The sequence below is a fragment of the Syngnathus acus genome, chromosome 5, assembly GCF_901709675.1.
Source record: "Syngnathus acus chromosome 5, fSynAcu1.2, whole genome shotgun sequence".
NCBI classification, from domain to species: Eukaryota; Metazoa; Chordata; class Actinopteri; order Syngnathiformes; family Syngnathidae; genus Syngnathus; species Syngnathus acus.
This window is the reverse complement of record NC_051091.1, coordinates 13,589,644-13,601,604: the sequence shown is the minus strand read 5'-3', so window position 1 is coordinate 13,601,604 and position 11,961 is coordinate 13,589,644. Positions and strand designations below refer to the sequence as shown.

Sequence of the window (11,961 nt, the reverse complement as noted above, 5' to 3'; positions counted from 1 at the left end):
GAAGAATTGCTTCCAGAATTTGGGGGAGCTTCAAAGACAGTGGACTGAAGCTGGAGTCCAGGTATCAAAAGCCACTGTTCACAGACGTGTCCGGGAAATGGGCTACAATAGCCTTATTCCCATGGTCAAGCCACTTCTGAACTCAAGACAACGGAAGAAGCATCTGACTTGGCCTATGGAGAAGAAGCACTGGACAGTTCCAGAGTGGTCCGGAGTCCTCTTTTCAGACGAAAGCAAGTTTTGTATTTCATTTGGAAGTCAAGGCGCCAGAGTCTGGAGAAAAGGCTGGAGAGGAGCAAAATCCAAGTTGCTTGAAATCCAGTGTGAAGTTCCCACAGTCAGCGATGGTTTGGGAAGCCATGTCAGCTGCTGGTTTTGGTCCACTGTGTTTCATCAAGTCCAGAGTAAATTCAGATTTTAGAGCACTACATGCTTCCGTCTGCTGAAAAGCTCTATGGAGATGATGATTTCATTTTCCAGCATGATCTGGCACCTGCCCACAGTGCCAAAACCACCAGTAAATGGTGTACTGACCATGGCATTACTGTTCTCGATTGGCCTGCCAATTCCCCTGACCTGAACCCCATAGAGAATTTGTGGGGTATTGTGAAGAAGAAGTTGAAAGACACCAGACCCAACAATGCAAATGAGCTAAAGGCCACTATTGAAGCATCCTGGGCATCCATAACACCTCAGCAATGCCACAGGCTGATTGCCTTCATGCCACGCCGCATTGGTTGCAGTAATCCGTGCAAAAGGATTCCCAACCAAGTACTGAGTGCATTAATGGACACTTTCAAATGTTTGATTTTGTTTTGCTGTTATAAATATTTTTTTTAATTTGGTGTGAGGAAATATTCAAATTTTTTGAGATAGGATATTTGAGTTTTCTTAAGCTGTATGCCATAATCAGCAATATTAAAATAATAAAAGGCTTGCAATATTTCATTTGAGTTGCAATGAATCCAGAATGTATGACATTTTTGGTTTTTTAATTGCATTTCAGAAAATAAAGAACTTTATCACAATATTCAAATTTTCTGAGACAGCCCTGTATGTATGTAGGTAGGTAGGTAGGTAGGTATGTACGTACGTACGTATGTACCAGTGACGTGCGGTGAGGTTCTTGGCTGGGGAGGCACTGACGTCACCCCCCCCTCGGTAAAATTTGTCCGACACCTAACCGTGTCACAAAAAATGTTGGCGAACGCTGCTCTAGAGTGGCTTATTCATTATTTAATTTGAACTATTTTAATTAAAATCTCATATCAGCAGTCTTCACACATAAAAACACTCAATAAAGCACATCAAGGAATCAAAAACTTGTTTTCGATCGTGCGTACCACTCCGTTTGAAAAGACATGCTCCGAAGTCCCGTTGTCAGCATAGGCAGCCGTGTGTTTACGCAATCCTCATCGGAGGCAAGGCAGGAATTTGCCCCCTCCTAGCGACTCGTCTTCGATTTTAACATAACTATAAAACTTCAACAAAAAGGAAAATTACTTTATAATAAAAACAATTTAATTTGTTTTTCCCCTTTTCATGATGGCAGGCGAGGCGTATGGAAGTGAGGCTTGAAAACAGTGCCATCCGTCCTTGACTCTTCAGACATGCTTGTGACCTGTTGAAGTGTATTCAAAATGACAGCAGGCGAAAGCAGGCAGGATACTATCAATACTTGAAATAAGATCTATTTCTTGTACTGGATTGAGTCCATTTGAATTCAGAGATTACCAACCCGACTGAGATGCCGATTTCCGTCTTCAAATCTGGTTGTCTGTCATTTTCAAACAAACCAAACTATTCACACTGGAGCAACAGTTAGGAAACTCGACAGGTGCCAACGGGTCAGTCCGTCAGACTACATTTGCCCTGAGGTGGCCGGCGCACGAGGTCGGCCAGCTGAGCATCCAACTGCCCAGTTACTGACGGCAATTTCCGAAACCGAGGGATGTCTTTGTGGAACGTCACAACCCCCTGCCGCCCTCCTTCACCTGCCACTACGTGTCCTTCAGCAGCATCAGGAGCGACAAGAGCCCGTGAGGGGACCTGACGCTAGACTTGCTTCTCCTCTTTGCCAGCACACGACGTCCTCCTCAGGTTCTCTTTGACTTTGACAAATTCGGGAGCCATCAGCTTGTCACGCTCGCCCTTTTGCTGCTCCAGCTCCATCTGCGACGATGCAAAAACGTCAACGTCAAGCCAGTAATGACCTCAAGCTCAACATTGGACCCTCCCCCAGACCTCTGTGGTTTTAACCCCTCTTGAGCTTGACATTTTTAGCCCTCTTTTGCTGCAAAACATTTGTTGAACAACATTGTTTCTTGTCATCCTCACTATCCAAGCATGATTCTTCAACCATCTGCGGCAAGACAGGGTCACCGATGGCAAACGGACGGGTCCAAGGTGAGAGCGGACACTGTATAGCAAGAAAGGGGTGCCGCTCGCCTTGACCTGGTGTGTTGTGACTCGGAGGGGGGGGGGGCTCAATTGCACTGACACCCCTCCCGCTGAGGAAGCAGAGGCTGGAGACCCTTAGGATGGCTCTCCTATCTCTGGGGTTGAAGTCACCAAGGTGGTTAAAAAGAGAGAAATTTTCGTCGCCTCTCATCTTGATTTGCTCCTTTGGAGCTCTTTTGCAAATGGAGAATAGTACAAGAAACTGCTATCTGGTGGAAAAGAACCTTCGGAGGTGTTCAGGTTGGCATGAAAAGCCAGTTCAAGGGATTCAAGCCTTTCAGCACCGAGACAAGCACGCTTCGGAGCCCCGCCGCCATCAGCATGGTTGACAACATGGAGGAGCAGTAAGGACGGAGCCATGACATGCGCGGCGCAATTTCGCTTCAGTAAACAATTTGCGAGGAGCAAATTGCATTGGAAACTGTGGAGACCGCCCAGCAAATGTGTGTTTTCTTTTTTTCTGCGCTACCTCTTCCAGCGCTTGGTGCCTCTTCCTGAGCTCGGCTTCCAGGGGCGAAATCTTCCTGCGGGCTTCCTCTTCCAGTTTCCGTTCCCTCAGCAGTCGATCGCGCCGCCGACACTCAAGGACTCGCTCAAGTTCTGGCTTGTTGCTCTCGACGCGCACGCCCCCGCTGCTTCTAAGCACACAATTGCAGTGGTACGACCAAAACCAAACGCAAAACAGACGGACGGACGGATTTTTGGGTTACCGTTTACAGCAGGTCATCAGTTCTCTGTGGAGCTCCTGGTGACTCCGGGAACACTTGACGGGATTGAGGAGTTTCCTGGGCTTGATGAGGTCGTCGTGGTCACGGAGGTCCGTCGAGTAGTTGGGCGGCGGCGCGTAGCTGCAGGAAGCGGCGGGTGCCGTCCTTCCCCGGTGAGCTGGCGTCTCGTCGTACGCCGAAGCTGCACAGCCAACAACAATGTCAGCCCCTCAGCAGGAGCACGGCCTACACTGGCAGCCTTCTACTGCACACCTGCCGCACGCACGCATGCCAGTAAATGTAGTCCTGGTGGAGGGCTCATCCTCGATGTCCTCATTTCACGGAGATGTCTACTGAAGGTGACGTCTCGCCGGTAGCCATGGCCTTCGGCTTGGCCCACTCGCCATTTGGTCCGCTACTCGCCAACAACTTCTGCTCTGCTCAATTTGCCTCATCACGGTGCAACAACATGCGGATTTTCTCCCCCGAGTCGAGTTTGCAATGCATGCGTTTAAGGGAGAGGGTAGGCTCCATTGTTTGCTTTTTGCTCCCGCGAGCAGCAGCTGAGTCTTGAGGGGACAAAGAAGGAGATTGGTCTTGTGAGCCTGTTAAAATAGGCCTCTTCGGCCTAGGTATTTAGCTAGGTAGCTTTAGCTACTCCGTTATCTTGCAGTGAGCCTTCTCTTGCTTCCACTGATAGGCCTCTTTGGCGCTAGGTAGCTTGAGCTATGCCGTTATCTTGCTTCCACTGACCCTCAAGGTCACGCATGATCGATCACAGGCTAGGCAGTCGCCCCGTTTCAGGCGGGCGGCCAAGAGTAGTACAAAAATAGGAATCCTCGAGGTAGAGGTGGGACCTACCGCAATCTCGCAGAGAAGGCTCCACAGCTGTCTCCATCTTTCTGGAATACGTACATTCAATAGTTCCACTGAGAAGGCAGCCTCCTGGTCAGTATGATTAGCATAGTGAGCATTCAAGAGAAAGAACTGAGACAAAATATAACAAGCCGTCTTCCCTCGTCTTTGCTCCACGTGGATCCTGTTTCCTCACACGTGCATGTGCTCGACCTTTTTATGAAAGCAGACACCGTCCGCCACCGAGAGATGTGAAACATGACTAGACGTTTTCATTTTTTTCCCTTCTACACACCAACGTACAGTCTCCTCGACTGCGCACATTTCTGACATCAATCAAATGACTGTGATTGAGCGACATCACAACATAACATTTCATTTCTAAAAGTTTTTATTTTCTCTAAAGCGATGAATACATCCCTGCCCTGTTGTTACTTTCCATTGCAAGACAGATGCTCATGTCCAACATGCATCAATCCATTTCAAGGCGCTGTAATCAACACAGTCTTGTGCAAATAATAAATTAATATTTCTATGGACTTTTATTGCGGGAAGATGAACGTGAATGAATATTTCACTGGAGTGACTTTTGTTGCTTGGACCTCTTTTCTCTCCCGGATGTCCGTAATGAAGCAGCAAAGCTCAGAATGAGAAGTTGAATGCTTCACGGAGCTTCAGCCGCCCAATCATCTCGAAGAGACTCATTTGCTCTTCGCATGCGCAACCGGCAAACACCAGCAAGAGTAAAAGGCACACTAGCAGTCATCTCTTTTCGCTCCTTCTTTTGTGGCAAAGCAGCGTTACCCGCTGGCAGGGGCCTGCCGCTGTGAGGAAAGCCACGAGAAAGGTGTGCGGGCGTCATCTCGCGGTGTATGCTGCTCTCAAAATTGCCCCACTCCCCAATCGCGGCAAAAAAGGTGAAGGGGAAACTTGAGTGTCAAGGCACCAGGGTGGTAGGAATTTAGTTATTTTCCAAAGATGCCCACCGGACTTATTCAACTGTTTAGCGATTATAGTTCCTCCGGTGATTATTTTTTTCACTAATGTCCACTTGTGCGATTCCAAAAGTTGTCGCTAGATTTGTTTTGCGTCTTACCAGAACAAAGCACGGCCACCTTGTAGGAAATCTCATTATCCGGGCATTCGTCAGTCTTGCCGTGCGTCCATGCCTCTGCCGATGAGCCCTTTTCCTTTTCCATCCCGGGTGAGGTGGCAGACGAGTGTCAAGTGCTGGTCGAGTCACATGACTGCGGAAGCCCTTCCTCTTCTCTTTCTCTCTTTCCTTCCGCTCCGCGTTCCCAAGTTGCCTTGGTAACAGCGTTCTTGTCATGTGGACCTGGCTGCGTCCTGGAGTCAGTTGACTGTCACTTGAGGTTGCCAGAGGCGAATGCTATGCGAGCTTGTCAAAGTTTACCCCTGTGGTATTAGGGAGGACCGTCTACTAACTCTACTTCATGCACAGACTGTCGTGCTCAGACGAGGGTGGTGTGTGTGTGCATGAGTGTGTGCGTGTGCGTGTGTGTGCGTGTGTTTGTTGTTGCCTGCGTGCGTCGTGCCTGCGTGCGTGCGCGTTTGTGGGGGGTGGGGGGGACTGTCGACGTTGGCTGACCTGCGCGCGTCCTGCTGCTGTATGCGTCTCCCGGCCGCCGAGCGATGTCGTACGCCCTCTGCAGGACAAACATACAGAGATGTCATGGGAGGAAATTGCTGCCCAATTGCGCAAGTTTGAATGTACTATTTCACTGATGTAACATCTAACCATAAGATCGTAGCATAGCCTATAGTTATGAATTTAAGTAGGAATGAAATCTGAATTTGATTTAGATGCAATCCAACATGAGAAAAAATAACATAAAAACATTAGTCAAAAAGGTAAGGCATGTTTTGCTAGGCTGTGATTGCACCTTTCTTTGATTTTAATTTAATTATTTTAAATTGACTTACGTTATTAAACAAAGTAAATATTAATTTAAACTAAAATATTTCAGTGGTTACTTCAAATAATTTAAAACCCAAACAAAATGTTTTCCAACGTCCTCTCAGTTATTTCTACACTTCGTGGATTAACACTTAACACAAATGCATTAATGTTTCATACCTATTGTAGTCATTTAAAATGTGACGCTGTAGCCTACACCAACACTCATTAAAATACTATTTTAAAACAAACATTGAGTTCTGCTCAGCAAACAGACAAAAAGTAATGCAGCAGCGGAGCGCACTCCGGCTCTCCGGACACGGGCATCAGAGTGCGCCAGAGGGCGCCCATGTGAGCTCATACACCTGTGAGGAACACCCTCATGTCACAAACGGATGTTATGAAAAATAAAACCCCAACACGACAACTCGGCCACAGCCCCAAAACATCACCGGTCGCTACAAGTAAGAGACCAAAAGAGCAAAGGCAGCGGGTGCAAATCTGCTGAAGACCCGCATGCAACCTTTGACCTCTGTCCGTATCTGCCACCAGAGTTCATCTGACTAAGCATTCGCGGACTGACCAAACTATTAATACTTCTTCCCGCCATCATTTTCAAATCGGGTTTGAAGAGGCGACAAAAGGTTGAAGCAAAAAACGGCTCAAGCGTGGCGATGCTGAAAATGACACAAGGCTCTCACCATTTCAAGCAGCAGAACTTACGTGAGCGGTAGCTGACTAAAATACTTTTCTGCCCCGTGTGCGCTTGTATTTTTAGCTGGAGGATTTTCTGCAAAAGACTTAGAGAGGCTTTAATCTGGTTGGTTTGTCACTCGGGATGCCTCTTTCGCTCGCTCTTGGTGCGCTTACGTAACGATGCCTTGATTGGGTGTCGCCGTCCCGAGTTGATCCACCAGCGCTACTATGTTTTCTTTGCCTGGTTGTCATTTTAAAACAACGGCGTTATCGACATCCTACCAAAATAGCATTAGCAGCGTTTGCTGACCAAAGAGCACGCTAAAACAGGTATTATCAATCTAGCGCGGAACGCCGCCAACGAGCCGATGGCAAGGAGGCCGCGTATGCGTGCCAGTTACTTCGAAAACCGGTCTGACAGCTACTTCCTGTCCTGTCCCTACGTCAAAACCGTCAATCAAGTATGTGGGAATGTGATATGGGTGGACGCGCGTGTGTGCCGTCGTCTTCTCTCCCTTCGGACCGCGAAGGCAGTGCAGGGCACCCGCTCGCCCACTGCACCCATCAGCGGGCTAAAACTACATCAAGCGTTTGACCTCACGGGACAACTGGACAGCGTGCTCTCTCACCGAGACAACCAACGCACCACAAAAGTGCAACAAAGTCTCGCTGCTAACAAAACATTGTGCTAAAAAAATTAATACGTGCAAAAACACATCGAGACTATCATTGAGATGAACATCAGGCCAAAGTTGAAGACAAGACAAACATTGATGCAAACGGTGATTTGCACGTATTGTGCGCGAGCGCCCTTGAGTGCTAGGCATATGAATCAAATTGAGCAGAAGCTGAGCGTGGCTTCAAACTTAGAAAAAAAAGTCACTACAATACATTTCTTGAATACAGTTTGGTAGTACAATATTGGCCCGAATTTAAGACGACCCTGATTGTAAGACGACCCCCTCTTTTTCAATACTCAAGTTTGAACGATTCGTTTGAACGAATCTTTTGAGTGAACTGATTCTAAAGATTCAGTTCACCTAAAAGAACTGGAATGCACATCCCTAGTCAATTGACGCTCCATCGATGCGACACGTTACCGTCGCACATCACATGTTGCGCACGTCATGTTATCGCGATCGTCTTGTTCGAGCGCAAGCTCCGATAACGTAATTGTGTGAGGATATTGTAGCGGAGTGACGAGTGTAATTGTATCATAGTTTATGGCGAAAACCAATTTAAAAGGGACATTCGACGTGCTGTCAAATCAGTCATATTTAAACTTGCGCAATGACGTCGGCATGCGGTCGCGGAGGAAAACGTAAGTTTTGGGGGGAATTTTAGCAGCATGGGCGATAATTAGAGGTATCAATGTTTTTTATTTATGTCATCGCTAACACACACTGGGCGATTATTAGAATATGTGCGATAATTAGAATAAATACGGTATATGCTTTCCCCCCCAAATGTTTCATGCATAGTCATAGCCTATTGAATCCCATGCATTGATAGATGACTGTCTTTTACTTGTCAGCTGCTCTGATCTAGTTCTGGGCCTACTGTCTGAAGCACCAAAACTGGCAATATTTCCATCTTTGCATAGGGAAAATAGACATATATTTTAATATTAATTTAGCCAGGGCCAGTTACAAAGTTTAGAGGAATGAGCAAGTAAGAAAGAATAACAAAAGACTCTTGAACTTACAAAATCAACTAGAACTACCGTATTTTCTGCACTATTAGGCGCACTTAAAAACTTAAAATTTACTCAAAAAAACACAGTGCGCCTTATAATGCAGAGCGCCTTATATATGGATCAATTGATGAATTTGTTGAGCCATACTGGTTGTGCACAGCGCTCTGCCAAAATGTTTCAGTACATTTTAGTACGACTAGTAAATTACAAGGTTGCATCGCTTCCCAGCATTACGGCAACCGTGGTCAGGAGGCGTCACTGAATAGCTGTTGTACCCGCGAGGCTATTTCATTTCAAAATAGGCTGTTCCGTGAATGTTTTTGAGTACGTTTACGGATCAATATCCAACGGAATCATAAATAAGCAGCACCAATGTGTTAAATCAGTCTTTAGTCGGTTCCAATCACTTTTATGGGAGAGTGTTTGAGAAACGTGATTGTTTACAGGGGGCTGCCACGACACTTTGCTGAGGCTCATGGGAGTTTGCGGGTGGCTAATGCTATAATGATAGCTGCTATACGCACGAGGCTATTTCATCTTAAAATAGGCTGCTCCGTTAATGTTGCGAGTAAATTTACGGATCAATATAGAAGGGAAACATAAGTAAGCAGTACCAATGTGTTAGATCGAACTTTAGTCAGTTCCGATCATTTTATAGGAGATAGTTTGAGAAACGCGATTGTTTACAGGGGGCTGCCACGACACTTTGCTGAAGCTCATGGGAGTCTGCAAGCTGAGGCTCATGGGAGTTTGCGGGGGGCTAATGCTATAATGATAGCTGCTATATGCACGAGGCTATTTCATCTCAAAATAGGCTGCTCCGTTAATGTTTCGAGTAAATTTACGGATCGATATAGAAGGGAAACATAAATAAGCAGTACCAATGTGTTAGATCAAACTTTAATCAGTTCCGATCATTTTACAAGAGATAGTTTGAGAAACGCGATTGTTTACAGGGGGCTGCCACGACACTTTGCTGAAGCTCATGGGAGTCTGCAAGCTGAGGCTCATGGGAGTTTGCGGGTGGCTAATGCTATAATGATAGCTGCTATACGCACGAGGCTATTTCATCTCAAAATAGGCTGCTCCGTTAATGTTTGATTGATTGATAGAACTTTATTCATCCCACAGCGGGGAAATTCACTTGTCACAGCAGCGCATATGAGTGCAAGAATAATACGAGTGCAAGAATAAAACAAGTGCCAAAATTTCAAAAAAGGGTAAATAACAGACAAGGACAAACACAAGTGCCGCTAGTAGAGACGAAACACATTAATTTTATCAGGTGCCACGCATGTTGTAAAGTCTGACAGCAGAGGAAATGAAGGACCTGCGGAACCATTCCTTCCTACACCGAGGGTGCAAAAGTCTGCCAGTAAAGGAGGTGCTCAGGGACCGCACAGTCTCATGGAGGGTGTGAGAGGTGTTGTCCATGATGGATTTAAGCTTAATCAACGTCCTCCTCTCACCCACAACCTCAATGGAGGGGACAGCCCAGGACAGAGCTCGCTCTTCTGACCATCTTATTCAGTCTCCCCCTGTCCCGGTCAGTATTGCCCCGACCCCAGCAGACCACAACGTAGAGGATGGCTGAGGCCACCACAGAGTCATAGAAGGTCCGGAGGAGAGCCCTGCACACACCAAAGGACCTCAGTCTCCTCAGCAGGTGGAGGCGACTCTGGCCCTTTTTGTACAGGGCGTGGGTGTGATCAGTACAGTCCAGTTTGTTGTTAAGGCGAACACCCAGGAATTTGTCATTCTCCACTACCTCAATGTCCGATCCCTGGATGTTCACCGGAGTGAAGATGGGTGCTGTCCTCCTCACAACCAACTCCTTCGTCTTGCTGGTGTTCAGCTGAAGCTGGTTGAGCTCACACCAGCTGACAAAGTCCTTGATGACCATCCTATATTCCAGATCGTTCCCCTCCGAGACATATCCAACAATGGCCGTGTCGTCTGAGAACTTCTGGATGTGGCAGTGAGCGGTGTCGTGGGTAAAGTCTGAAGTGAAAAGGGTGAAAAGGAAAGGAGAGAGCACCGTACCCTGGGGGACACCTGTGCTGCAGCGCACCACGTTGGACTCACAGCTATGTAAACTCACATACTGCGGCCGGTCGGTGAGAAAGTCCGTTGTCCATGTAGCCAGGCGCTGGTCCACACCCGTCTTCTCCATCTTCACCCTAAGCAGTGACGGCTGGATGGTGTTAAAAGCGCTGGAGAAATCGAAGAACATGATCCTCCCAGTGCTCCTGTTGTCCTCCAGGTGAAGCAGTGTTCTGTGCACTAAATAAATCACTTCATCGTCCACCCCAACACCAGGCTGGTAAGCAAACTGCAGGGGTTCCAGCTGCGCTCCCACTAGTGAACGCAGGTGACCCAGGATGATCCTCTCCATAGTCTTCATCAGGTGGGAAGTCAAGGCAATAGGCTTGAAGTAGTTAGGCTCCTTGGGGTGCGGCACCTTCGGTACGGGGACCACGCAGGAGGTATTCCACAGTCCTGGGACCTTGTTCAGGCTCAGGTTGAACAGGTACATGACCACGCCACTCAGCTGGTCCGCACAGTCCCTGAGCAGTCTCGGCCAGATGCCGTCTGGGCCCGGAGCCTTCCCTGCCTTGACCTTTCTGAGGTGACTCCTCACCTGAAGATCTGTAAAGGAGAGGGGGATGTCGGAAGACCGGGGTGATGCAGTGGAGACAGAAGAGTAACTCCGGGGGGGTGAGAGGGGGTTGGTGAGTTGGCGGGGGGGCTGGAGTGTCGAAGGTGCCTGAATGAGGTGCGGAGCGAGGTGAAGGGGCGGGGGGGAGGCGGAACCAAATCTGTTGAAGAACAGATTGAGTTCATCCGCCCAGTCCTTGTCCCCATCAGCTGGTTTCCGATCAACCCCTTTACCATGGCCCGAGATGGACTGCAGACCCCTCCAGACGTTTCTGGCGTTGTTAAGCCCCATTTGCTTCCCCTGCCTGATCTTCAGCCGAGCTAGTGGATGCATACCGCAACCCTAGTCAACCTCAGTTTTTTGCAGTATAGCTTCTATTTTATGCGCCTTTTAATCCGGTGCGCCCTATATATGAAATAATTTCTAAAATAAATCAGCAGATGGACAGCCTTATTACATGGCAGCGGCACATATACACACAACACATGCAAACTGGCATGCATACACGCGCGGGCACACCGTTTTCAATGGCACCGTGTGTGTGTGTGTGTGTGGGGGGGGGGCTGAACAAATCCGTAACTTTTCTGCATTTTGCCGCGTCTTCCTCCAGCGCCTTCTTTTTTTTGTCCCTCTCCGCACCGCCTTTCCTCTTCTTTTTACCACTTTTGAAGTCCATTATCCTCACTTGCACCGCTCGCTAGCTACAGCAGACGGCACCTGACATAGTAACACTCCCCTTCGATTCACACGCGCTCTGTGTGGTTGATACGGACTGTGGGGGCGGGTGTTAATTGATATAAACCAATTGTCTCCCTCCTCACATGCTCCTGGCCTGAGTGGCCTGACCTATCTCTCTGATAGGCGCGCTGCCGCACTGGCAGACTTAAAATAAGAAAAGAAAAAAAAAAAAACTGAGCGACGCAGGCCAGCAGGCCAATCCTTGGCCGGCGCTTCGGGAATACTCCCGGTT

At 47.8% G+C, this 11,961-nt stretch overlaps 1 protein-coding gene across 3 annotated transcripts; it reads right to left on the bottom strand.

Annotated features, from left to right (window-relative positions):
- Positions 1-1,559: 1,559 nt before the first annotated feature.
- LOC119123461 (protein FAM107B-like) lies at positions 1,560-5,522 on the bottom strand. Of its 3 annotated transcripts, none has more exons than XM_037252635.1 (4): positions 5,119-5,522; positions 3,171-3,369; positions 2,930-3,098; positions 1,560-2,172 (listed from the first exon to the last, which is right to left on the bottom strand). In XM_037252635.1, the coding sequence occupies exons 1-4, from the start codon at positions 5,219-5,221 to the stop codon at positions 2,056-2,058; spliced, it is 588 nt and encodes a 195-aa protein (XP_037108530.1). In that variant the 5' UTR covers positions 5,222-5,522; the 3' UTR covers positions 1,560-2,055. The 3 variants fall into 3 exon arrangements, with proteins under 3 accessions (XP_037108530.1, XP_037108531.1, XP_037108532.1); XM_037252636.1 differs by lacking the exon at positions 5,119-5,522 and adding an exon at positions 4,029-4,824; XM_037252637.1 differs by lacking the exon at positions 5,119-5,522 and adding an exon at positions 3,454-3,570.
- Between the last annotated feature and the right edge of the window lie 6,439 nt (positions 5,523-11,961).

Coding starts and splice junctions, on each gene's coding strand:
- LOC119123461 (XM_037252635.1), bottom strand. CDS start 5,221: ATGGAAAAGGAAAAGGGCTCATCGGCAGAGGCATGGACGCACGGCAAG. Junction 3,370..5,118: donor GGTGGCCGTGCTTTGTTCTG/GTAAGACGCAAA, acceptor TTGGCTGTGCAG/CTTCGGCGTACGACGAGACG. Junction 2,173..2,929: donor GGCACCAAGCGCTGGAAGAG/GTAGCGCAGAAA, acceptor GCATCGTCGCAG/ATGGAGCTGGAGCAGCAAAA.